Below are 24,282 nucleotides of genomic sequence, written 5' to 3'. Positions count from 1 at the left end.
CCATTAAAAAAAAAAAGGCCATGGAACAACCTTAGTGGCTTGCTCCTAATGAACAGAATATGTGACTATGATCTTGTGTGTATCCCAAGCCTAGGTGACAAAAGGCGATACAGCTTCTGCCTTGCTCTGTATCTCAGGCTGCTTACTTGGAATCCAGCTCCCCATCTAGTGAGGAAGTCTAGTCCACAAAGAGGGTCTAAGTGTGTCAGTTTAAGTGTTTCTGCTGCCTCCTGAACTGAAGTCCCAGGCAACAGCCAGCATCAACCACCAAACGATAGTGAACAAATCTTCAAATGGATCCAGCCCCAAACCTTTCAGTTGCCCCACCTGAAGCTGAGCGGGGCAGAGACTAGGTGTCCTGACCACAATTTCCTAACAGATTTGTGAACAAAAGAAATCTAATCTTTGGGGAGTTTGTTAAGAAAAAAACAAAAATGATAAATTGAAAAGTGGATTAAAAAAAAGAGAAGACACATAAACCTGTATAGGAGAAATTGGTCTCCATTAAAGTAGGATGTAATGAATGTTAAGATTAATTTATTAACAACCAATGGTGCTAATGAGAAGAAGCAGATAACTAGAAGCAAGATCTAAGAAGTTTTTCTCTCAGTTTTTCCCCAGTTAGGATCATATTAGCTGCTCAATTTCCATATATGGCCTTTATTATGTTGAGGTAGGGTTCCTCTAAGCTTATTTTGTTGAGATTTGTATCATGAATGGATGTTATAGTTCGTCAAATTCTTTTTCTGCATATATTGCAATATTTTATTCTTTTTTGAAAATTATTATGAGGTATCACATTCATTGATTTCCAAATATTGAACCACCCCTGCAAACCAAGCATAAATCCCATTTGGTTATAGTGAATAATTAATTTTAATTATAGTGAATAATAATTTTAATATTTATTTATTTTTGAGAAAGAGCACAAGCAGGGGAGGGACAAAGAGAGAGGGAAACACAGAATCTGAAATAATCTCCAGGGTCCAAGCTGTCAACAGAGCCTGACACTGGGCTCAAACCGACGGACCATGAGATCGTAACCTGAGCTGAAGTTGGATACTTACCTGACTAAGCCACCAAGCTGCCCCTGCCCCCCGGAAATGATTTTTAAATGTATTGTTGGATTCAGTTTGCTTATTTTGTTGAAGATTTTTGCATGTTCATCAGAGATGCTGGCCTGTAATTCTCTTTGTGGTGTCTTTATCTGGTTTTGGTATCAGGGTACAGCTGGCATAGAATGAATTTGGAAGTTTCCCTTCCTTTTATGTTTTTCTGGAAAAAGTTGAAAAGGACAGGTTAAACTTTCTTTTTTCTTTTCTTTTTGTTTTCCTGTATTAGTTCTTCTTTACATGTTAATATTTACGTCTGAAGTCATCTGGTCCTAGACTTGTGTTGGTTGAGAGTTTTCTGATTTCTGATTCAGTTTCCTTGCTGGTTATTGATTTTTTTTTCAAATTTTCTATTTCTTCTTGTTTAAGTTTGGTAAGTTTTATATTTCTAGGAATTTTTTCATTTCTTCTAAGTTGTCCAAATTTATGGCATACATTTTTTTCACAATACTCTCTCATACATATTTGCATTTGTGTGGTGTTGGTTCTTATTTCTACTCTCACATTTGTGGTTTTATTTATTTCGGTCTTTTCTATTTTCTTGATTACTCTGGCTAACGCCTTATCAGTTTTATTAATTTTTACAAAGAACCAGCTTTAGGTTTCATTGATCTGTTCTAGTTTTATCTGTTTTTTGTTTCTCTATCATTCTTTTCTGCTTTAATCTCTTTTTTAAATTTTATTTTGAGAGAGACCACAAAAGAGTGGGGGATGGGCAGAGAGAGAGAGAGAGAGGGAATACCAGGTAGGTTCCATGCTGGCAGCAGAGAGCCTAACACGGGGCTCTATCTCACAACTGTGAGATCATGACCTGAGCCAAAATCGAGAGTCAGACAACCAGGTAAGCCACCCAAAGTCCCCCTGCTCTGATCATTATTACTTGCTTTCTTCTGCTGGTTATGGGCTTCATTTATTGTTCTTTTTCTAGCTCCTTTGGTGTAAGGTTAGGTTGTTTGAAATTTTTCTTGCTTCTTGAAGTAGGCTTATATTGCTCTGTACTTCCCTCTTAGGACCATTTTTGCAGCATCTCAAAGGTTTCAGGACATTGTTTTTTCATTTCCATTTGTATACACGTAATTTTTAAAATTTCTTCTTGTATTTCCTGCTTAACCCATTCCAGTGTAGTAGCACGCTATTTAACTTGCATGTATTGTTTTTAAAAATTAAGGCCTGTTTTTTTGTTTGTGATCCATTCTTGAAAGTATTCCATGTACACTTGAAAACAACGTGTATTCTGTTTTAGGATGAAACGTTCTGAAAAAATCTCTTAAGTCCAATCTGGTCCTCTCTGTCCTTCAAGTCATATTGTATCCTTTCTTTTTTTTTAAATATATGAAATTTATTGCCAAATTGGTTTCCATACAACACCCAGTGCTCATCCCACAGGTGCCCTCTTAAATACCCATCACCCACCCTCCAATCCCTCCCACCCCTCATCAGCCCTCAGTTTGTTCTCAGTTTGTAAGATTATCTTATGCTTTGGCTCTCTCCCACTCTAACCTCTTTTTTTTTCCTTCCCCTCCCCCATGGGTTCCTGTTAAGTTTCGCAGGATCCACATGAGTTAACACATATGATATCTGCTTTCTCTGTATGGCTCAAAGCCACAGTGTGCTCTTGGTTTTGGGGGTAGATTCCCGTGGTTCATCATAGACAACACACAGGGCTCATCCCAACTAGTGCCCTCCTCAATGCCCACCACCCACTTTCCCTTCTCACCCACCGCCCCCCCATCAACCCTCTATTTTTTCTCTGCATTCAAGAGTCTCTTATGGTTTGCCCCTCTCCTCTGTTTGTAACTAATTTTCCTCTTCCCTTCCCCCAGGGTCTTCTAAGATTCTCAAGTTCCACAAATGAGCGAAAACATATGATATCTGTCTTTCTGTGACTTGTTTCATGCAGCATAACACCTTCCAGTTCCAGCCACATTGCAAGAGATAGCACGATTTCACTCTTTCTCCATGCCAGGTAGTATTCCAGTGTATATATAAGCCACATCTCTTTATCAGTTGATGGACATTTAGGCTCTTTCCACAATTTGGCTATTGTTGAAAGCACTGCTAGAGACATTGGAGTAGATGTGCCCCTAGTAATCAGCACTCCTGTATCCTTTGCATAAATTCCCAATAGTGCTATTGAGGGGTCGTAGGGTAGTTGATTTTCAATTGTTTTGAGGAACCTACACATTCTTCCACAGCGGCTGCACCAGTTTACATTACCACCAACAGTGCAAACATACCCTCGCTTTCAGTCTGCAGGTGTCTTTGTGTCTAAAATGAGGTTTTTATAGGCAGCATACAGATGGGTCTTGTTTTTTAATCCATCCTGTCACCCTAGGTCTTTTGTTTGGAGTGTTTATTCCATTTATATCCAAATTATTGACAGTTATGTATTTACTGTCATTTTACTACTTTTGTGGTTGTTTCTGGAGATTTTCTCAAATCCTTTATTGTTTTTCTCTCAATGTCTTTCTAATTTGCTTTAAGGATATATTTGATTTCTTTCTCTTTATTCTTTGCATGCTTATTAGTGGGCTTTGTTGTTGATAGGCAATTTGTATATCACCTCTTCTGCGTGTAGCAGTCTATATTGTTGATGGTCACTTAAGTTAGAGCTCATTTTTTTTTCTCCTCCCCATGTTTTGATAAGCTATTATATTGTATATCCTTTTTTGGGTCATTCCTTGACGATTTTTTTTTACAGAAATATATATTTTACTTTTACATTTCCTGCCTTTATACTGTCATTTTTTTCAACATTTTTTTTTTTTTTATTTATTTTTGGGACAGAGAGAGGCAGAGCATGAACGGGGGAGGGGCAGAGAGAGAGGGAGACACAGAATCGGAAGCAGGCTCCAGGCTCCGAGCCATCAGCCCAGAGCCTGACGCGGGGCTCGAACTCACGGACCGCGAGATCGTGACCTGGCTGAAGTCGGACGCTCAACCGACTGCGCCACCCAGGCGCCCCTATACTGTCATTTTTGATCTCTCCTTTCCACTCAGAGTCTCCTATAATATTTTTTACAGGCGGATTTAGTGGTCACAAATTTCTTCCATTTTTGTTTGAGAAATTCTTTATCACTTCTTCTGTTATGAATGATAGCCTTACTGGATAGAGTGTATTTGGCTGCAGATTTTTCTCATTCAGCACTTTGAATATATCATGCCAATTCCTTCTGCCTTGCAAAGTTTCTGTTGAAAAATCTCCTGCTAGCCTTATGGGTTTTCCCTTGGAAGTTAATGACTTGTTTTGCTACTTTTAAGATTTGTAGCAGTGGGGCGCCTTCGTGGCTCAGTCGGTAAAGCATGACTTGATCTTATCTCAAGTTGTGACCTCGCATTTTGTGGGTTTAAGCCCTCCAGTGGGCTCTCCACTGACAACACAGAGAGTGCTTGGGATTCTCTCCCTCTCTCTCTCTGCCCCTCCCCTGCTTGTGTCTGCATTCCGTCACGGAAATAAAAAAAGAAAAAAGAAAACACTAAAAACAAAGATGTTAGCAGTATATTTTGCAAATTTAATTACAACATGTCTTGGGTGTCGATTTTGATGGAAGTTCTCTGTGCCTTCTGGATCTGGATGTCTGTTTTCTTCTCCACATTAGGGAATTTTTCAGTTATTGTGTCTTCAAATCAATTATCTGTCCACTTCTCTCTGTCTTCTTCTGGGACTCCTATCATATGAATGTTTTTATATTTGACGGAGTCACAGAGTTCCTTAAGTCTATTCTTGCATTGATAATTCTTCTTGGTCTTCTTCAGCCTCACTGCTTTCCATTACTTTGTCTTCTAAGTCATTAATTTTTTCCTCTGCTTCTTCCAGCTTGCTGTTTATTTTTACTACACTCTTCATCTCTGATTCTGGAACTCTTTTATGTCTGTAGCAAGGGTCCCTCTGATGTCTTCCATTCTTTTCTCAAGTCCAGTGAATAGCCTTATGATCATTCTTTTAAATTCCCCATTAGGCGTGTTATTTACATATGTCCCATTTAGGTCTCTGGCCATGGCCTTATCCTGTTCTTTCATTTGGGATAAATGCCTCTGTCTTTTCATTTTGTCTAAATGTCTGCCAGATTCTGTGTGTTAGAGAAGCCAGTTATGTCACCTGCTTCAGAAAGTAATGGACTTAGGAAAAAGACGTCATGTAATGCCCAGGGTCTAGCACTTCAGGGAGTGTCACCAGTGTGTGCTGCATGTTTTCTGCTGTTGTGTTCTGGCTATGCTATCCTTCAGGCCAGTCGTCTGCAGAGGATCTCCTTGCCTGGTCTGGTGAGTGTTTGGTCCCTGGCCTGAATGTAGCGAGTTTTAACTAGGTGTGCTCTGGTCTGCTTATGAAATGAGACCTGTCACCACCTCTCCTGGAACTGAGGCCAAGGGAAACTCTCTGGCTGGGAGATGTGGTGTGGGCAGGCATTTTTCTTGGTTTGGGAGATGGGTTTGCTGTGCTGGACCTCAAGCAAGAGTGATTAAAAAATGAAGTTCCACCAGAGTGCAAGGGAGTAGTGCTTGATGTAAGCAAGCTAGGTAGCCAGTGTTAGCAATGCACTGCTTCCTGCAGGTGACTTTATATTTGTGGTGACGGGCAGAAGGAGATGTTGCCAGCCAGCAGCTTTGTTCCTACACACAGGTCTCTCTGAATTTTGCCTCTGAGGGACGTGCTCTGAGAAGAGCAACTAATCTCCTCATTGTGTGCCCCAGGCACTCTTCAGACCACTGTATCCATGCTGTATGCTCCCACGTTGTTTGCCTGCCTTCTGTCGAAGAGCAGTGCAGTACTTCTGGGCTCTAAGCCATCTAAACCGGATACCCTTTTAAACTCCAGACTTGAAGCACTACTGGTTGCAAGAACTCACGAAATGCAGCCCTTCTTGTTTTCCAAGCCAGTGGGTATGGGGATATGTTCTCTTTGTGCATTCCCCTGTGCATTCCTCTCTCTCATCCTTACCCACAACCTCGACTCCCGTCTGCAGCAGCCAGGATCTGTTTCTCTTCTAGGCGACATTTCTGCATCAAGGACCTTCTTTGATGTGGCCTCTTTTCTCTCTTTTGTTGTGGAGTTTGTTTTCTCAGTCTTCAGGTCGATTTCTGGGGTATTTAGGGTGAGCTGACTGTTACCTAGTTGTATTCGTGGGATGAGGCAAGCCTAGAGTCCTCCTACTCCTCTGCCATCTTCCTGTCTCTAAGATCTTTTGCTAAGACTCCCTTCAATTCCAAAATTCTTACGGGTAGGCAGAAATGCCTCTTTAGAATTTCCCAAGGTAGAAGCACAGAGACATACGATTTGAAGCACAATAGTTGAAAAACTATAAAGAGTCAATGTGATAACCAAAACTGGGCCTTTGATCTGATTTCAATTAAAGGAAATAGGCAGCTTTTAGTATTTTTTATTCCATTGAATACTCAATCTTCATTCTCCTTTCCTCAGTGAGGAAATAAAGAGAATGTTATAGAATCATTTTTCATCTTTTCAGTAGCAAAACAAATGTACTGTCCTTTAGTACTACTTAAATTAACTGCACATTCTCTTTTACTTTATTCCAACCTTGTTTTTGTGGGGAGGTAAGACCACAAAGACCTCTTTGTCTTGTCCCACAATGCTTCTCCATATCATACAAGTTGGCTTCAAAGTTTGTTGTCATTCAAATTACCAATTTACTATCTGTCTCTGATAAATCAACTTAATACTAACTCACTATGTACAACTGTATTATTTGAATGATGTAATGATTATTCCATTAATTATATGCTGAGCTATAACGTATAGCTATGCATATCTTTCTATTTAAGTGAAACAAGGGGATACAGACTACTGTGTTTCCAAGAATGTAGGATCTGTGCCAAGAACAGGATTAACACCAGTGTTACACACAAGAACCAGGTCAGAAGAGGATCTCATTGTGAAATGCAAGATGATGGATTAGCAAGATTGCTTAACAGGGAAGAGGAATAGCTCAGAGTTAATTTTTCCTTCCTAGATGGTGAAAACTATGGATGAGTCTATGCATTATAATGAGATAATAAAACATGAAGTAAACGGTAGACTGAGTCAAGAGATCCTATGGCCAAGATTTGATGGAAATGAAAGTGGGCACCACTGAGACACTAAAAGTTTGCACAGGCGGGGAACCTGGGTGGCTCAGTCAGTTGAGCCTCAACCTCTCAGGTCATGATCCCAAGGTCATGGGACCAAGACCACTGTCAGCCTCAACACTGTGAAGCCTGCTAAAAATTCTCTCTCCTCTCTCTCTCCCCACACACCCCCTCGTCCTGCTTGTGCATGTTCTAAAAATACATATAAATATAAATAAATAGATAAAAGTCTGAACACACTAAAGAAAGAGCATTTTATCTTTTTGAGCCTGACTTCACATTGAGTCATGGGGTCAGCAATGGCTGGCGTAGCCAGCATAGGCTGGCGAAAGTGTCCTTCAAGAAGCAAAAATCTCTGTAGGAGCAAAGTTAAGTTCTACTACATTGACTTTTTATTATTACACAAGTGACTGGTAATTTGCAAGATAACTAGGAAAAAGTTTTCATAAAATTTGATATGGTACTGGCATAAGGACAGACATATAGATCAATGTATTAACATTGAGAATCTAAACATAAACTCTCACATTATAGTGAACTGATTTTCCACAAGGGTGCCAGACAATTAGAATAAGAATAGTCTTTATAACAAACGGTACTGAGACAGATGGATACCCACAGGCAAAGTAATAAAATCAGACCTCTACCCCATAGCATATATAAAAAATTAAAATCTAAGAGCTAAAATGATAAAACTCTTAGAAAAAAGCTTACATGTATATGTTTGTGACTGGATTTGGCAACGATTTCTTAGACATGACACCAAAACACAAAAGCAGATTGAGTTTACTTCATCAAAATTAAAAAATACTATGCTTCAAGTATCACCATCAAGAAAGTGAAAAGGCAAGTGACTAAATAGGAGAAAATACCTGAAAATCCCATATCTCTTAAGGGATTTGTATGTAGAATATTTAAATAACTCTTCCAATAACGAAAAGACAATCCAATAGAAAAACGGGCAAAAGAATGGATTAGTTCTTTAAAGACGATACAGAAAGGGATAATAACGTTCAAAGGGAGATGTTCGGGGTGACTGGGTGGCTCAGTTAAGCTTCTGACTTGGGTTCAGGTCACGATCTCACGGTTCTTGGGTTCGAGCCCCGCATCAGGCTCTGTGCTGACAGCTGGGAGCCTGGAGCCTGTTTCAGATTCTGTGTCTCCCTTTCTCTCTGCCTCTCCCCTGCTCAAACTGTCTGTCTCAAAAATAAAGGAGACATGTTCAACAGCATTAGTTCTAAGAAAATGCAAACCCAAAACCACAAGGAGCCGTTTCATACCCACTAGAATTGCTATCATAAAAGTAACAGATAATGACAAATATTGGCAAGAATCAGGAAAATGGGTACTCTCAAAAACTGCTGATGAAAATGTAATGTTGCTGCCACTTTGGAAACAGTCTGGCAGTTCCTCAAAAGGTTAATCTAGAAAAACAATTGTTCTAAACTTATTTGAGAGAGAGTGCACAAGTGGGGTAGAGGAACAGAGGAGAGGGAGGGAGAGAATCCCAAGCAGGCTCCAATGTAGGGCTTGATTCCACAACCCTGAGATCATGACCTGAGCTGAAATCAAGAGCCGGCCACGCAACTGGCTGAGCCACCCAGTTGCCTGCCCCTTCTCAAAAAGTTGAAAAAACAAAACAAAAACAAACAGAAAAGTTTATTTAACAGAGTTACCATATGAACCAGCAACTGTATTTATAGGTATATACCCAAGAGAAATCAAAACATGTTCACATAAAAAGGTGTTCATCACACAAAAAATAACCTCAAAATGGATGAAAAACCTCAATGGAAGACAGGAACCTATCAAAATCCTCGAGGAGAAAGCAGGCAAGACCCTCTTTGATCTTGCCTGCAGCTTCTTATTCAAAACGTCTCCGGAGGCAAGGGAAACAAAGGAAAAAATGTACTAGGGGGACCTCATTAAAATAAAAAGCTTGTGCACAGCGAAGGAAACAATCAAAACTAAAAGGAAACCTACAGAATGGGAGAAGGTGTTTGCAAATAACATATCAGAGAAAGGGTTAGTATCCAAAATCTACAAGGAACTTCTCAAACTCAACACCCAAAACACAAGTCATCCAGTGAAGTAATGGGCAAAAGACATGAATAGGCACTGCTCCAAAGACATCCCGATGGCCATACAAATCAAAACCACACTGAGATACCACCTTGCGCCTGTCAGAATGGCTCACATTAACAACTCAGGCAACAACACATGTTGGCGAGGATGCAGAGAAGAGGATCTTTTTCCATTGCTGGTGGCAAGGCAAGCTGGTGCCACCATTCTGGAAAACATGGAGTTTCCTCAAAAAACTAAAAATAGACCTAACCTACGACCCAGCAATTGCACTACTAGGCATTTATGCAAGGGATACAGGTGTGCTGTTTTGAAGGGACACATGCACCGCCAGCACTCTCAACAATAGCCACAGTATGCAAAGAGCCGAAATGTCCACCGATGGATGAATGGATAAAGAAGATGTGGTATGGGGCGCCTGGGTGGCTCAGTCGGTTAAGCGGCTGACTTTGGCTCACGTCATTTGATCTCCCAGTCCGTGAGTTCGAGCCCCGCGTCGATTTGTGTGCTGACAGCTCAGAGCCTGGAGCCTGTTTCAGATTCTGTGTCTCCCTCTCTCTGACCCTCTGCTGTTCACACTCTGTCTCTTCTTGTCTCAGAAATGGGTAAAACGTTAAAAAAAAATTAAAAAAAAGGATGGGGTATATATAGTCCATGGATTATTACTCAGCAATCAAAAAGAATGAAATCCTTCCATTTGCAACTACGTGGATGGAACTGGAGTGTATTATGCTAAGTGAAATTAGTCGAAAGACAAAAATTATATGAATTCCCTCGTATGAGGACTTTAAGAGACAAAACAGATGAACAAAAGGGAAGGGGAACAAAAATAATATAAAAACAGGGAGGAAGACAAACACAGGAGACTCATAGAGAACAAACTGAGGGTTGCTGGAGGGGTTGTGGGGGGGGTGTGCTAAATGGGTAAGGGGCATTAAGGAATCTATTCCTGAAATCATTGCTTCACTAAATGCTAATTTGGATACAAATTTGAAAAAAATAAAAACTAAAGATACAACAAGAATAACGCGCGCCCACCACAAAAAAATTTCTCAACCAAGGAAGCCCCTGGTTTTGGAATTCAGGAGATAAGGACCTTCTAGAGAAGTCAGAGCTATGGACTGAGTTGGCTGAAAGCTATCTAAGTTTTTTTTTCACAAGGAAGACCTTAAAGTGGCAGAAAATTTCATGCCATAACCCTAATTCCTTTCTGTAGGGATCTACAGAAAATCCCTCGTTATTCTTTAAGCTTCATCAGTTTTGGATAATCTTACAAATTTTAGTTTTTGAGACCTTAATGATTTCTTTAGGACATAGTAGCAGGACAACGCCTAGCACTCTCCTTCATAGAAGACTGATCAACAGATTGTCATGTTACTCGCATGAAAATTCCCTAATACAATGTGACTTATTAGACCTCTAGAAAAGAAAATAATTTTCAATGTCTCTTTGGCCACAAAAAGGACAAGTCAACAGAATGTTCTAGTTCCCCTGACGGGTATAGCTCTAATGAAAATAGCATGTATATTATATAGCTTGTGTGACTGACAGAAAAGAGTTGGTCAGTGTATCTACCTCATTGCTCTCACTTAGGATTTACAGAGTGATTCTTACAAAGGAGGGTGAGAGTGGGATGACATTAAGTGTTCCGCTTGGAAAACAGTTGGGGTTTCACTACATACCAATAAATTAGAATCCTGAATGGCACATTAGTCTTTCCTGAGATTGATTTGTGAAATTTCTGAAAGGCTGATTAACTCAAGTGAGTGAAAACTCTGAACTTGCAATGGTAGGAGCACTATGTTACTAGGTAAGGCCCTCAGTGAGCACACATTTCTAAATTTTTACTGGCATTTCTTTTCCTTTCCAAATACAAAAAGTCCATTCCTTTGAGAAGGACATTTGCATAACGACCTGCTAAGTAATTCTTGATGAACACAATAAATTGCAAACGTGTAATTGTGAATTACAACTAATCATTATTGACATAACCCTTTCTCAAACTCTCACTGAAGTGTTGAGACTACAAGAGAAAGTCAAAATTCAAGATGAAATGATCACTCAAAGTGTGCAGAGGTTTGAAACACGTTGAAAAATATTAGCAGGGACTCACACATCTGTATGCCAACGTTCACAGCAGCATTATATACAGTAGCCAAAAGGAGGACTAAACCAAATGCTCATTGAAGTATATATAAAATGTTGCTTTTATTGGATTCTCACAATATTTTTATTTAAATCTCACTACAAACAATGCTTTATGAATTCAATCAGCTTCATCTCTATAGAAAAATTACATCACTAGTAGCAAGGAGGAACAATATCAACCAAATATTTTTGTCAGTGAGATTTTCCATATGATTAGTGAAATAAGGATTCCTTTTCAGTAAGACAGGCATTAAGAGATCGACTTACCAATTTTGCCTTTAGCATATTGCTCTGAAGATCTTGAATTTGGGCCGCTTGATGTTTGATGGTTTCTTCTTGCCTGGCATTTTTAACCTTTAGCCTAAAATGCAGATCTTAAGATAATTATTCTCACACATAATTTTAAAACAGTATCGTGTAATTTCTGAACAAATGAAGGTATTTCAGAAATTCTTAAAATTGTATCAAGAGGAAGTTTTGGGAATTGTGCCAATTTTCGCGTGTTTTGTGGTAATGGTGCAGAATTGAGAGATAAGATGCCAAATTTTTGCATTTCAAAATAGGTCAAATCTGGAATTTGTATCCAGCTTAACAATGATATACTGGCATAAGTAATACATTCCTCTTAGTACACTGCTTATCTGCTTTAAAAATAAGCTATTTTCTGTTAGGTTTAAATTATACTTTAGCATATGATCTTTCATCTTAGCATATCTTATGGCCTCGGCATGTCATTCCTGTGCTTCTTGCAACTAAAATAAAGAAAAATAATTTTAAATACTGATCTTGTAGAACACCATCACCTATTTCTGTAACTAAATTTTTTTTTTAACTTTAGAGACAGAGAGGGAGAGGGCACAAACAAGTGGGAAGGGAGTCAGAGGGAGAGACAGAGAAAATGGTAAGCAGGCTGCAAGTTCAGGATGAAGCCTATGTGGGGCTCGGTCTCATGACCGGTCTCATGATGTCGGGTTTGGTATCATGACCTGAGTGGAAATTAAGAGTCAGGACGCTCAACCAACTAAGCCGTCCAAGTGCCGCTGTAACTAAAATCTTATTGGCCCCAGCCACACCCTCCTCTACATGCTGATCGATGGCTAGTATGAGGTCATAACAAGAGTTGAGCTTCTACAACAGAAACTATGACCTGAGATGAAAACATCTCAATACGGTTACAGAATAGTTTACAAATCTTACTCTCCTACAAAACATAACGTTGTTAATGTTTTTAAATTACATATGATCAGATAGACATATATCTACTGGTCAAATGGAGGAAATATAGGAATTTACCTTATGGTAAACATTTCAGTTTTCATATTCCAAGCACCATATCAACTATGATTTTAAATATTCACATAGGTGAATGACATTGCTATTCTCGTGATTATGAAACTGAACATGCTGTTTTCAGTGACTACAAAATATTTCATGGAAGAGTTTGACAAGCAGTATCTTAGTAGGAGCCAGAAAGCCTGGGTCTGAATTCCCAATTCTGCTGGTTATGAGCTGTATGACCTTGAGCACACTACCTAAAATTCGGTGTCTCAGTCTCTGCATCTGTAAAATGAAGGTAATAACAGTACCACTGGGGTACCTGAGTGGCTCAGTCGGGTCAGCGTCTGGCTCTTGATTTCGGCTCAGGACATGATCTCAGAGTCATGTGATTGAGCCCCACATAGAGCTCTGTGTGGATAGCGAGGAGCCTGCTTGGCAATCTCTCTCTCTCTCTCTCTCTCTCTCTCTCTCTCTCTCTTTCTTTCTCTAAAAATAAAGAACCTTATAAAATTGATCTCATAAATAATAATAGGATCTACCTCACTGGGATCTTGGGAATTTAAAATTAGGAAATAATACATGAACTACTTAGAAGGGTACATACACAATGTCAGTTCTAAGTGTATGCATTTAGCATGCTTACTGTGGCTGTATTTTGCGTTCCAATACAATGAAATAGTTTAGGCAGGTGGCATGCCAATACAAGTGGTCCTCTATACAAATTATACTGACGTCATTCTTCATACCACTGCAAGTGGCAGCAAATGGGGAGCATGAGGCCCAGAATCTCTCCTCAGTACTTCACACATCTTTCGCCAACGCTACCAAAAAACAGTACTTTTTTTTTCCACTTATAATACTTTTAACTAACTCCCTCTCTATACTACACAGTGGACAATACTCACGGACTACAGTACAAATAGCACTTCCTAGATTGAGTAATGGATGCTTTACGTGACCAGTAGAGGCAAGGGAAAGTCACTGACATGGAAATAATGGAGTCTTGCTAAAACAAAGTGCCTCAATCATTTCATGTCCATACTGTTTATGTTAGGCTGCTTTAGCAGGTACTCTGATGAAGGGATTAAGGCTTTGTGGTAACAGCCTATCAGAAAAGCTGTCTTCAGAGCTTTGCAGTTGGTAAAGTACTATAAATCTGTAAATCCCAGCACTGGCTGCATAAGAAAGAAAGATTTCAATTTCTCCTTTCCTATTAACCATTTGCTTAATTTTTGAGGCTTTGTCCATCTATCACGCTGCTTCTCCCCTTGCAGTGGACTCGAACATTCTTTAATGTATCGTCTCATTCACAGATTCTTCTTCACCTATTTCCTTCTTTTACACTAAAATCTAACTTTTACTCCTACCATTCCACTATTATATTTTGAGGGTCATCAAGTACCTCTTTTTTATTTTTTTTTTAATTTTTTAAGGTCTTTATCCTGCTTCGCTTCTCAGCAGCAGCTGAGAAAAATGACCATGCCCTCCCTCTGCTCTTCTGACCCCACCTTGTTTCTAAAGGATGGCAACCCCTGATATTAAGTCCTTGCGCCTTGCTATCTGTGTTTTGAATTGCTCTAGAGGCTTCAAAACCAGATTCCCTAATTCACATTTCCAGCATTGACCCCTTTACCTAGGCCCTGTGTACTTTTCGTTCTTGCGTCTAGGTGCTCGTAGACAACATCCTCAACCGCACACTCAAAAATCATTATTTGACATGGATTACCTTTGTAGACAGTTATTCATGTACATTTTATTTAGACTCTTTCAGTGTTATTTTGAGTGTGTTTTTCTTATTGAGTCTTGGGGGACACCCTTGCCCTTAGAGTGCTGACCAGCATAGTTTGTCTCGCTTTTCTTTATAACACGACATTTATCTCAAGGGCTGGATGATCACTGGTTTGCCTTTGTTTCCTTTTGAGTAATTTCTTAGTACATAGAGATTTGAATTTACGGAAGTCTTCTGAAGTTCCTTTCGGACGCCTACTGGACTATACTGTTAGGAAGGTTAAGTTGGCTAGAGCTACCTCTTCTTCCCAATCCAGAATCTTCACCTCAAAATTGTGTGCATCAAATATTTTCACCCAGGTAGCCCCTTGTTTGGGGATTCAGGAGATAAGAACCTTCTAGAGAAGTCAGAGCTATGGATTGAGTTGGCTGAAAGCTAAATTTTTGTTTCACAAGAAAGACCTTAAAGTGGCAGAAAATTTCATGCCATAACCCTAATTCCTTTCTATAGTGATCTACAGAAAATCCCTCATTATTCTTTAATAAGCTTCATCAGTTTTGGATAATCTTACAAATTTTAGTTTTTGAGACCTTAATTATTTCTTTAGGGCATAGTAGCAGGACAACGCTTAGCACTCTCCTTCATAGAAGAATGATCAACAGATTGGTCATGTTACATGAAAATTGGCTCATTTATAAGACGTCTAGAAAAGAAAATAATTTTCAATGTCTCTTCGGCTACAAAAAGGACAAGTCAACAGAATGTTCTAGTTCCCCTGACAGGTATAGCTCTAATGAAACTTGCATATATATTATATAGCTTGTGTGACTGACAGAAAAGAGTTGGTCAGTGTATCTACCTCATTGCTCCCACTTAGGATTTACAATGTGAATCCTAAAAAGGAAAGTGAGAGTGGGATGACATTAACTGTTCCGCTTGGAAAACAGTTGGGGTTTCACTATATATCAATAAATTAGAATCCTGAATGGCACATTAGTCTTTTCTGATATTGATTTGTGAAATCTCTGAAAGGCTAATTAACTCAAGTGAATAGAAAAAAATGAGTTTCTGAACTTGCAATGGTAGGAGCACTATGTTACTAGGTAAGGCCCTGAGGGAGCAGATATTTCTTTTTCTTAATCTGATGAAGAGATTAAGGCTTTGTGGTACAGCATATCAGAAAAGCTGTCCCCAGATATTTGCAGTTGGTAAAGTGCTATAAATCTGTAAATCCCTTTCCTGGCTGTGTATGGAAGAAAGAAAATTTAGCGTGCTTTATCATAGTGAGAGGGAAACAAAAAATAAACATTTGATTGAATATTTCTCCTCTATTTAATAAAGTACTTTCATTAATAGTTTTACTTATATAAGTTTTTTGTGTTTATAGAGATATAACCACATTTTTTAACCTTTATTTTTTGATACAGAGTATGAGTCTGAGTGGAGCAGAACGTGAAGGACACAACGGATCCAACGCAGGTTCTGCTGACAGCAGAAATCCCACTGCAGGGTTCCATCTCAAGAACGTGGAGCTCATGACCTGAGCCAAAGGCAGACTCTGATTCGACTGGAGCCCGTCACCCCTCAATTTAGTATTTCATTTCTTAACATATATTTAGAAAAAAAATCTTTGTTATACCAAAGTTTCCAAGAAGAATTTATTGATACAGTATAAAGCACTTAATTTTATCGGAAAGACTGTTAAGTTAAAATATTTTCAATTTATGCAAGGATAAGTACCACACGTATCAATTATTATTATCCCTTAAATTTATACTTAGGAAGACGAAATTACCTGTCACGAAAAAAATAAAAACAATGTCAAATAAAGGACTGAATTGTTCTGCACAGGTTAGATGACAAGTGTCAAGAGAGTTAAAGCTAATGGGAGTTAAAAGAGTCAGAGAAAGTTCATTGGAAAGGAGACTGTGAGCCAAGTCCAAATAACATAGGTTTACTCAAGAGGAACAGAAACTAAAAAGACAGTAAGGACAGCATGAGTAACGGCTGAGAGATGGTGAAATCAACACAATTAACTCAGAGGATAAATCTGACGGCAGATACATTGAAAACGGTTGTCCACACAAGAACTACGCAGCAGTATTAATAGGCAAGAAGTGGACACAACCCAAAGGTCCATCAACTGATGAATGAACAAGGGCCTTAGCCCAAAATGGAGTACTGTTTGACAATAAAAAGAAATGAAGCACTGATATAAGCTGTAAACACAGATGAACCCAGAAAACATTAAGTGAAGCTAGCTACTCCCAAGGGACCACACGTTGTGTGACTCCATTTATATGAAATATTCACAAGAGGCAACTCCACTGAGAGACCAAGTAGTAGACTGGTGGTTGCCTGAGGCTTGGGGCAACGTGTAAGGGTTTCCTTTCAGGGCGAGGAAAATATTCTACTTGATGGCAGTGATGGTTGCATGAGTGTACACAGAGACAGTGAACTGTGCGTGGCAAATGGGTGATTTTTGTGGTATATTTTACTTCAAAAGTGCTCAATGGCAGGACACAGTGTTCTTAATTCTCGCTTTTGGTCCTCCATACTCTACATGATCTGAATATTTCCGTGCTTTGACAATATGTCTAAAAGAAAATGAAGGAAAGGCCTAAGTTCAAGTGGTTTGTGAAGTGATCTTTCTGTACAAGTCATCCTGAAATCAATACATATTCTTCCCAAAAGTGAAGATGAGAACTAAGACAGTTATCTGAAACATTCCATTAAACATTATCTTCTGATTTGATCTAGCTCACCTCATCATGGTAATAGAGATATCGTTAAAAAACATTGTTTAGTAGGGGACAAAAGTCTCTTGCGGCACCTTAGCCGCTACGTGAGTTAACCATCCAATTGTTCTTTCAGCTCAGGTCATGATCTCACGGTTCATGAGACTGAGCCTCACATTAGCTCTACACTGACAGCATGGAGCCTGCTTGGCAATCTCTCTCTCTCCTCTCTCTACCCCTCCCCTGTTAACATGCACGCACACACTCTCTCTCTCAAAATAAATTAAAAAACTGAAAAAATTTTAAATTAAAGAATGAAAGAAGTCTCTCAATTTCTGTGAGGAAGGATCTTAAGAGTATAATAAGAAAAAAATGTATAACACAAATAGTAGAAGGGAAAGCAGATTTTACAAAATAAATGCATTGTAAAGATACTAAAATCATAATAAATTAATTATAATGAAAATACCAAAGAAAGCGGTCCATGGACATTATTATCCTAAAACACTTTATATTATTTAACCACCTATAAGTTAGCTGTTTACAGGTTACATTTGTTACCTGATTTCTGATTTGACCGAATTTATTCTTGAGATCCCGTGTTTCATCTTCCAGAAGAAGATGTGACATAACCTCTGGGGAAGCCCCCAACATATACTGTGTTTTCAGAGTATCAGCCAGTTCTTATTGAAGTTGTCTCACACCTACCTAATAAGACATTTCTTTACTGATTTTCTAAATCCTCTTATTAAATTATGTTAATAATAGACAACTCTCACATACATACATTGAGAAATATCAACACATACATCATTTCACCGTCTTTTTGTAAAACACACAATCCTGTTCACTGAATTCAGTTAAAGACACAAAAGTTGTTATCTGATTCTGATAACACTTTTATCTGATTTTATGGTGTCTGTCTCCAGTCTTAACATGACAATTTCATCCTGCAGCATGTGGTTTTTATGCAACAGATCTTGGGTTTTCTCATGATTATCAGAATGCTAAGTAAAACAAAGCACATTTTCAGATAGCACTCAAAATGGCATTATCATGATTTTCTTTGAAATGAAGGTATAATCTATGTTTAAACAATGAAAAGGTTGCCGGGTGTGCCAGGGTGTTTCAGTTGGTTGTGACTGACTCTTGATTTTGGCTCAGGGAATGATCTCACATTCTGTGGGTTCAAGCCCTGCATCAGGCTCTGTGCTGACAGTCAGGAGCCTGCTCAGAATTCTTGCTCTCTCTCTCCCTGCCCCTCCCCTGCTTGTATTCTCTGTCTCTCTCTAATGAATAAAGAAACATAAAAAGAAAGGAAGGAAGGAAGATTACAGTAAGTGAATATCCAAGTGGAAAAAAATAACTTTGGCTCCAAATCCCAAATTTTATACAAGCATAAGTTCCCAAAATTTCAGAACTTTGAAGATAAAGAAGGCATGAAAGTAAAAAAGAATTTGTGAGAAAAGTTTTCAGAATCTTAGAATTGGAAAAGCCTTTCTCTGATTTACAAACCAGAAGGCCTAAAATAAAAGATTAATACATCAGCCTACACTTAAATATTGAGTTTATGGTAGATATCGAACACAGGTACCCCACAGTAAAATCCTTAGCTCTGCATATACTAGGACAGATTAAATTTCCTAAAATTCTTCTTTCCTGAGAATATTCCAGAGATATCTACTTTGCTACCATTTCTGTAGTCAGTTATAAGAATTATATCTATTGATAACTGAAAAATCTAGGCACTGTAGTATAATACAAACCCTTCTACATACATCAATGAACTCATTTGGTTATAACAATTCTAGAATGGAGAGATTAAAAGAGTGAGCTTCAGGACTCTCCCCAGGTCTTCTCACTCCACAACTAGTGTTCTTGCACCAACCACTGCCACTTCTCTAGTGTAAATACACAAGTACGAAAGAAGTCTTGTATTTCAAACTACTCATAGGAAATAAGGTGAAATTTATACATCTCTTAGAAAATCATGAGAGGATTTACTGCTGCAATAACTTGTATTTCCTCTTCATGTTGAAAACAGTAATAAATATAAAAGTGGGGAAATACACTGAACCGTTTTATTAGGAATACAATACCTATCAATATATTATCATTAAGTATATGCCACAGCATAACATTGTTATCAAAAGTTCCTTGTAATGAAATAGGATGCTACTTGAAGCAAAACTGTTATATTTCTCAAAAGTTGGAGACTTGATGCCGAAAATATGACCAGTGAACTGGCTACACTCATCCTCCTGTCCATTAGCGGAAGTGCTCAACTAACCTAGTAATGTATCAAGGCAGTGAAGTAACTGTTCAAAATCAAAACACATATTGCCAGTAGAAATAGTTTTGAGATTAGGGAAAGCTCATCAATGCCTAAAGAAAGTAATAAAAGCCTCTCCTTTGGATGAGGACATTATGAATGTCACTAGTTGTTGCACACAAATGCATTTAATCAAGAATATTATTTTATCCAGTGAAGCAAAAATGCCACCATCCCCCATGCCCTTCTGCAAAATATATGTGCTTTTAAAATCCTTTATACTTTCCACGATGAACAGAGTTCAGTTTCATATATACATATATATATTTATACACACACGGAGAAAAAAGTAATAGTAACTAAAAAATAGAATGTATACAAATACATACACACATGTACTTCAAAATAACTAAAGAAGATACCTTAGAATTAGTTTTCTTATGAGCCATTTCTAGCTCCTTTTGCTTGTAAAGGTAATTGTTTAGACTTCCATCTTGTAAGACTCTGGCCTTCTGACCTGGAGAAAGTTGTCACTGAGTGTCACTGCACTCTTCTACAACCTGGAGACACATTTCATTATGATTCTGGTCTCATACCGGTAAAAAAAAAGGTCAAAAACTGAAGAGGAGAACTTTAAAAAAATGCTGAAAAGAACAAGATCCCTTGTTTTAATTTATTTTAAACCTAAATAATATATATTGAGTGAAATGTATACTATAAAATATATATGTATTGCACTATGTAATAATGATGGAAATACAGTTTTTATCAAAAACTGATTTACCTGATTTTTTGTGGCCTTCAATTCCATGTTTAGCGTTCTAAGAGAGAGTTCAACTTGTTTTGTTTCAACTTCTTTCTTATAATCGTCTTCGTTTCTTCTTAACTTTTCCCTAATGTTTTCATATAACATATCAGCATTTCATTTTTCTTCTTTTTCTTGTTTTAAGGTACATCTGCAATTACATGTGCTTCTTTTATTTTTTTAATTCATTTTTTAACATTTATTTATTTTTGATACAGAGAGAGAGAGAGAGAGAGAGAGAGAGAGAGAGAGCATGAACGGGGGAGGCAAAGAGTGAGAGGGAGAAACAGAATCGGAAGCAAGCTCCAGGCTCTGAGCCATCCGCCCAGAGCCCGACGTGAGACTCGAACTCACGGACCCCGAGATCGTGACCTGAGATGAAGTCGGACGCTCGACCTACTGAGCCACCCAGGCGCCCCTACATGTGCTTCTTTTAAAATTTGTTTTGTTAGACATAAAAATTTCATTTTATGATCTGGTTCCACATAAGTTAGCTTATTATCCAAATGAAAAATTTCTATGTTCTCCAATTGTTTTCCTTGTAGGGCTCACGTTTTTAATTTGTCACTTCAATCTCTTCCAAACCATATATACAGTTGAAAAAAAGCCAGGAGAAAGCATTATGCAACTTAGTTTTAGTCAGTAATAACTCTGGTAGATGTTGTAGGAGAGGAAGTTTCAAATTATTCAGGAAAGTTAGAGTTGAAAATTACCCCCTTTCCCACAGGTATAATTATTCCTCCATAGGACAGATAATTCAGTTTCTCATTAAAAAGAGAATTTGCTGTCTATAAGCAAGTTTATCAATTCACTGGAAATAAAATTTCCACTTGAAGAAACCTTACAGGTACCTCCAAAAATGATGTGCAGTGTAAGAGAGCATCTGTGGATGTTGTTTACACAACATACACATGCAGATTACTGTCATCCAAGACTACGCTGACGAGTCTAATATCTGTTGCCTATATTTTTGTTTCTTCTTCCACAACACTTGCAACTTACCTTGTTGAGGGTGATTACCTACTTTATGAATCACTTAAACATCCCTTTTAGAACACAGGATACGTATTAAGTAAACAATAAAGAGTAATATGACCTTTTGAATTAATTTACACTTTTGAATTAATTTTATCTACCTATGACAGAGATGTTGAAAAAACATCAGTAATCACTTTCCGTATTACTTTTTTTTAATGTTTATTCATTTTTGAGAGAGAAGGGAGAGTTCATGCAAACAAAGGAGGGGCAGAGAGAGAGAGGGAAGCAGAAAATCCGAAGTGGGCTCTGCACTGACAACACACAGCTCGATGTGGGGCTCGAACTCACGCACCCTGAGATCATGACCTGAGCCAAAGTCGGACGCTTGACTGACTGAGCCACCCAGGCGCCCCCATTTTACTTTGTTTAAATTTTTTTAGAGAGAGATGGCGCAAGTGAGCGAGGTCAGAGAGAAAGAGAGACAGAATCCCACGACGCGCAGAGAGGGAGAGAGGAGCTCACCCGACGCGGGGCTCGTGCTCACCCAAAGCAAGGCTCAAACTCACGAGATCATCACCTGAGCCGAAGCCAGATGCTTAACCAACTGAGCCACCCAGGCAGCCCCACTTTACCTTTTAACCCCTGCATGTTAAGAAGCAAACGGAATAAATTGGGGGAATTTTACTGTCTTGAGAAAAATGACCATTTTATAATCTGTTGGTAGATACACAAAGTAATATAAACTTTCCTGAGAACAATTTAAAAAATATGGATCAATGACTTTTTAAAAAATTTTTATACTTTAACCAGATTATATTATATTGAAGAATTGATTCCAAGTAAGTAACCAGACATGTAGAAACAGATTTATATAAAAGACATTCCTGCCAGGATTAAATAATACTGAAAGATGAAAAACAAGCAGAATTCAATCTCTTAAATAATGTTTCTTGGACTATGGTGGACTTTTATATGGCCATTAAAATTTTGATTTGGAATACACATTAAATTATTATAAGTATTCACTGTTAAGAACTTGCTGTGTTATTTCCAAGATCGCGCACCTCACAACACTAAACAAGAATACTTTCCAGGAAAATCCCATAAGGTAAGTCAGCAATTACAAAACTGCCCCTACACATCTGTAGTATAAAAGAAACAGTTGAAACATTTCCTTAAAGCCAAGATGCTATACCTAAAACTGCAGAATTCACGTTCCCATTCCACTTTTTGATGCTCTAGTGATATCATGTCTTTGGCTTCTCGTAGCTCGTTTTGTAGTGCGCTATCCATTTTGTCCATTTTTGTCATTTTTCCCATAAGAAGTTTACAGTGATTTTTGTTAAGTTTCCTTAATTTCTCATAAGAAACACGAATATCTTGGATTTTCAAGAAGCCAGCATAATCTGCATCAGAGAAGAAACAGAAATAAAATACATGAGTACTTTTTGCATACACAGGCCTGTGCAACTTCATTTCACTCATTCATACATTGAATATATACCTTCAATGGAAGATGTTATACTCAGCTCTACAGATACAATAGAGAAGACCCTTGGCTCTCGATTAGCTTAAAGTCTAGTGAAGGAGAAAGACAACTCGAATGGTAATTCTAAATTCAGATAGTTCCTATTAGAAGACAGAGTTCTGTGATCATAACTTAATCTAGATTGGGCCCAAGGAAGATAGATATCCCTGAAGAAAAGATAACTACACTGAGGAATGAAGGATGAGCAGGAGGCAATTAAGCAAAGGAGGAAGACAAGCACTCTTGACAGTCTAGAGCATGTGCTGAAGTTCCACTGTAATCTGCTTCTGGACAAGATGGGGTAACACGTACTGATTGATCTTCCTGAAACAAGCAAAAACAGAACAGAAAAAATACAATTTTAACATGATTTTCAAGACGCAGAACTTCAGGCAATGAAAGACAATGATCCCTGAAAACAAAACATGTTAGCTTAACACGTATGCCCAAACTCACTGCCTTGAGAGAGTTTTCAGGCTACGACACAGGAGACATATTATTTAAGTAGATTTCACCATACTCCTTGTGTCAAGGTGGCAAAACTGAGAGTGTGGTGAAGTCAAGACAGATAGAGACGACCTGTCAGCATCCAGGAGAGGAGAAAGCAGGACACAGAAAGAACCCTGGGCATCTGCACAGGGTCCCCTTTGGCTATTCAGCAGAGTAACAACCAGTGCATACATGGAAGGAAGTCATCAAGGGAAAAAAAATCTGAAAAGAGTAGAGGAAACACTGCCTGGTGCTCCCACAGCACGAGGGACAGTATCTATTCACATTAGCTAAGATAGAAAAACTCAAAATTTGCCTTAGTCTGATCACCACTCTGGATTCAGCCAATAATTCATAAGAGCAAGACTAAAGGATCCAACTGTTTGTAAGTAACTTAACTATATCTCCAAACAAAGCATGAAAAGATAACTAGAGGCATAGAAGCTATTGTTTTAAAAACCAAATAGCACTTACAGAGATGTAAATTATGTTAGCCATGAACAATATGATGGGTAGGAATAAACACATATTAGACATCACAAAACAAAAGTTTAACAAAACTGAAGTTTAACATTGGAAACCTGGGAGAAAACTTCAACTGGGAAATATACAATTGCCCAAAGAGGTAGGGGAAAGGGACAGGAAAAAAAATGGCCCAAATCTTCCTAAACTTCATGAAAACTATATTCCCACTGACCCAGGAAGGATATGTTTAGGAAAGAGAATTGGAAGTTAACTCTTGTAATTTGCCTAAACTATATACGATGTGGTATATCATTACTGGAAGGGAGACTGTGATTCTGAAGCCATAGACTACAAACCCTAAACCAACCATTAAAGCAGCAAAACTGAAAAGTTCTAGCTAGGAAGCCTAAATAAATAAGTGAATAAATGAATACATGAATAAATGAATACATGAGTAAATAAATACATGGATAACACTGAATCATAAAAATTACTCGATTAAAAGAAAGCGGAAAAAGAAGAGAACGGGAACAAGGAGCAGATAGGGCAAATGCAAATCAAACAGCATGATGAC

General features: G+C 38.3%; 1 protein-coding gene across 1 annotated transcript in view; it reads right to left on the bottom strand.

Moving 5' to 3' along the window:
* The window catches only part of POTEA (POTE ankyrin domain family member A), an 84,394-nt gene that overhangs the window by 18,470 nt on the left and 41,642 nt on the right, over window positions 1–24,282 (bottom strand). Inside the window, 4 exon segments of the mRNA XM_081792283.1 lie at window positions 18,070–18,178; window positions 19,866–20,003; window positions 20,204–20,399; window positions 22,422–22,632. Of these exon segments, the coding sequence (XP_081648409.1) occupies window positions 18,070–18,178; window positions 19,866–20,003; window positions 20,204–20,399; window positions 22,422–22,632 (654 nt within the window).

This window comes from Panthera onca, chromosome F2, assembly GCF_046562875.1.
Source record: "Panthera onca isolate mPanOnc1 chromosome F2, mPanOnc1 haplotype 2, whole genome shotgun sequence".
Taxonomy (NCBI): Eukaryota; Metazoa; Chordata; class Mammalia; order Carnivora; family Felidae; genus Panthera; species Panthera onca.
Note: the sequence above shows the minus strand (reverse complement) of the source record. Positions and strands in the feature narration are given on the sequence as shown.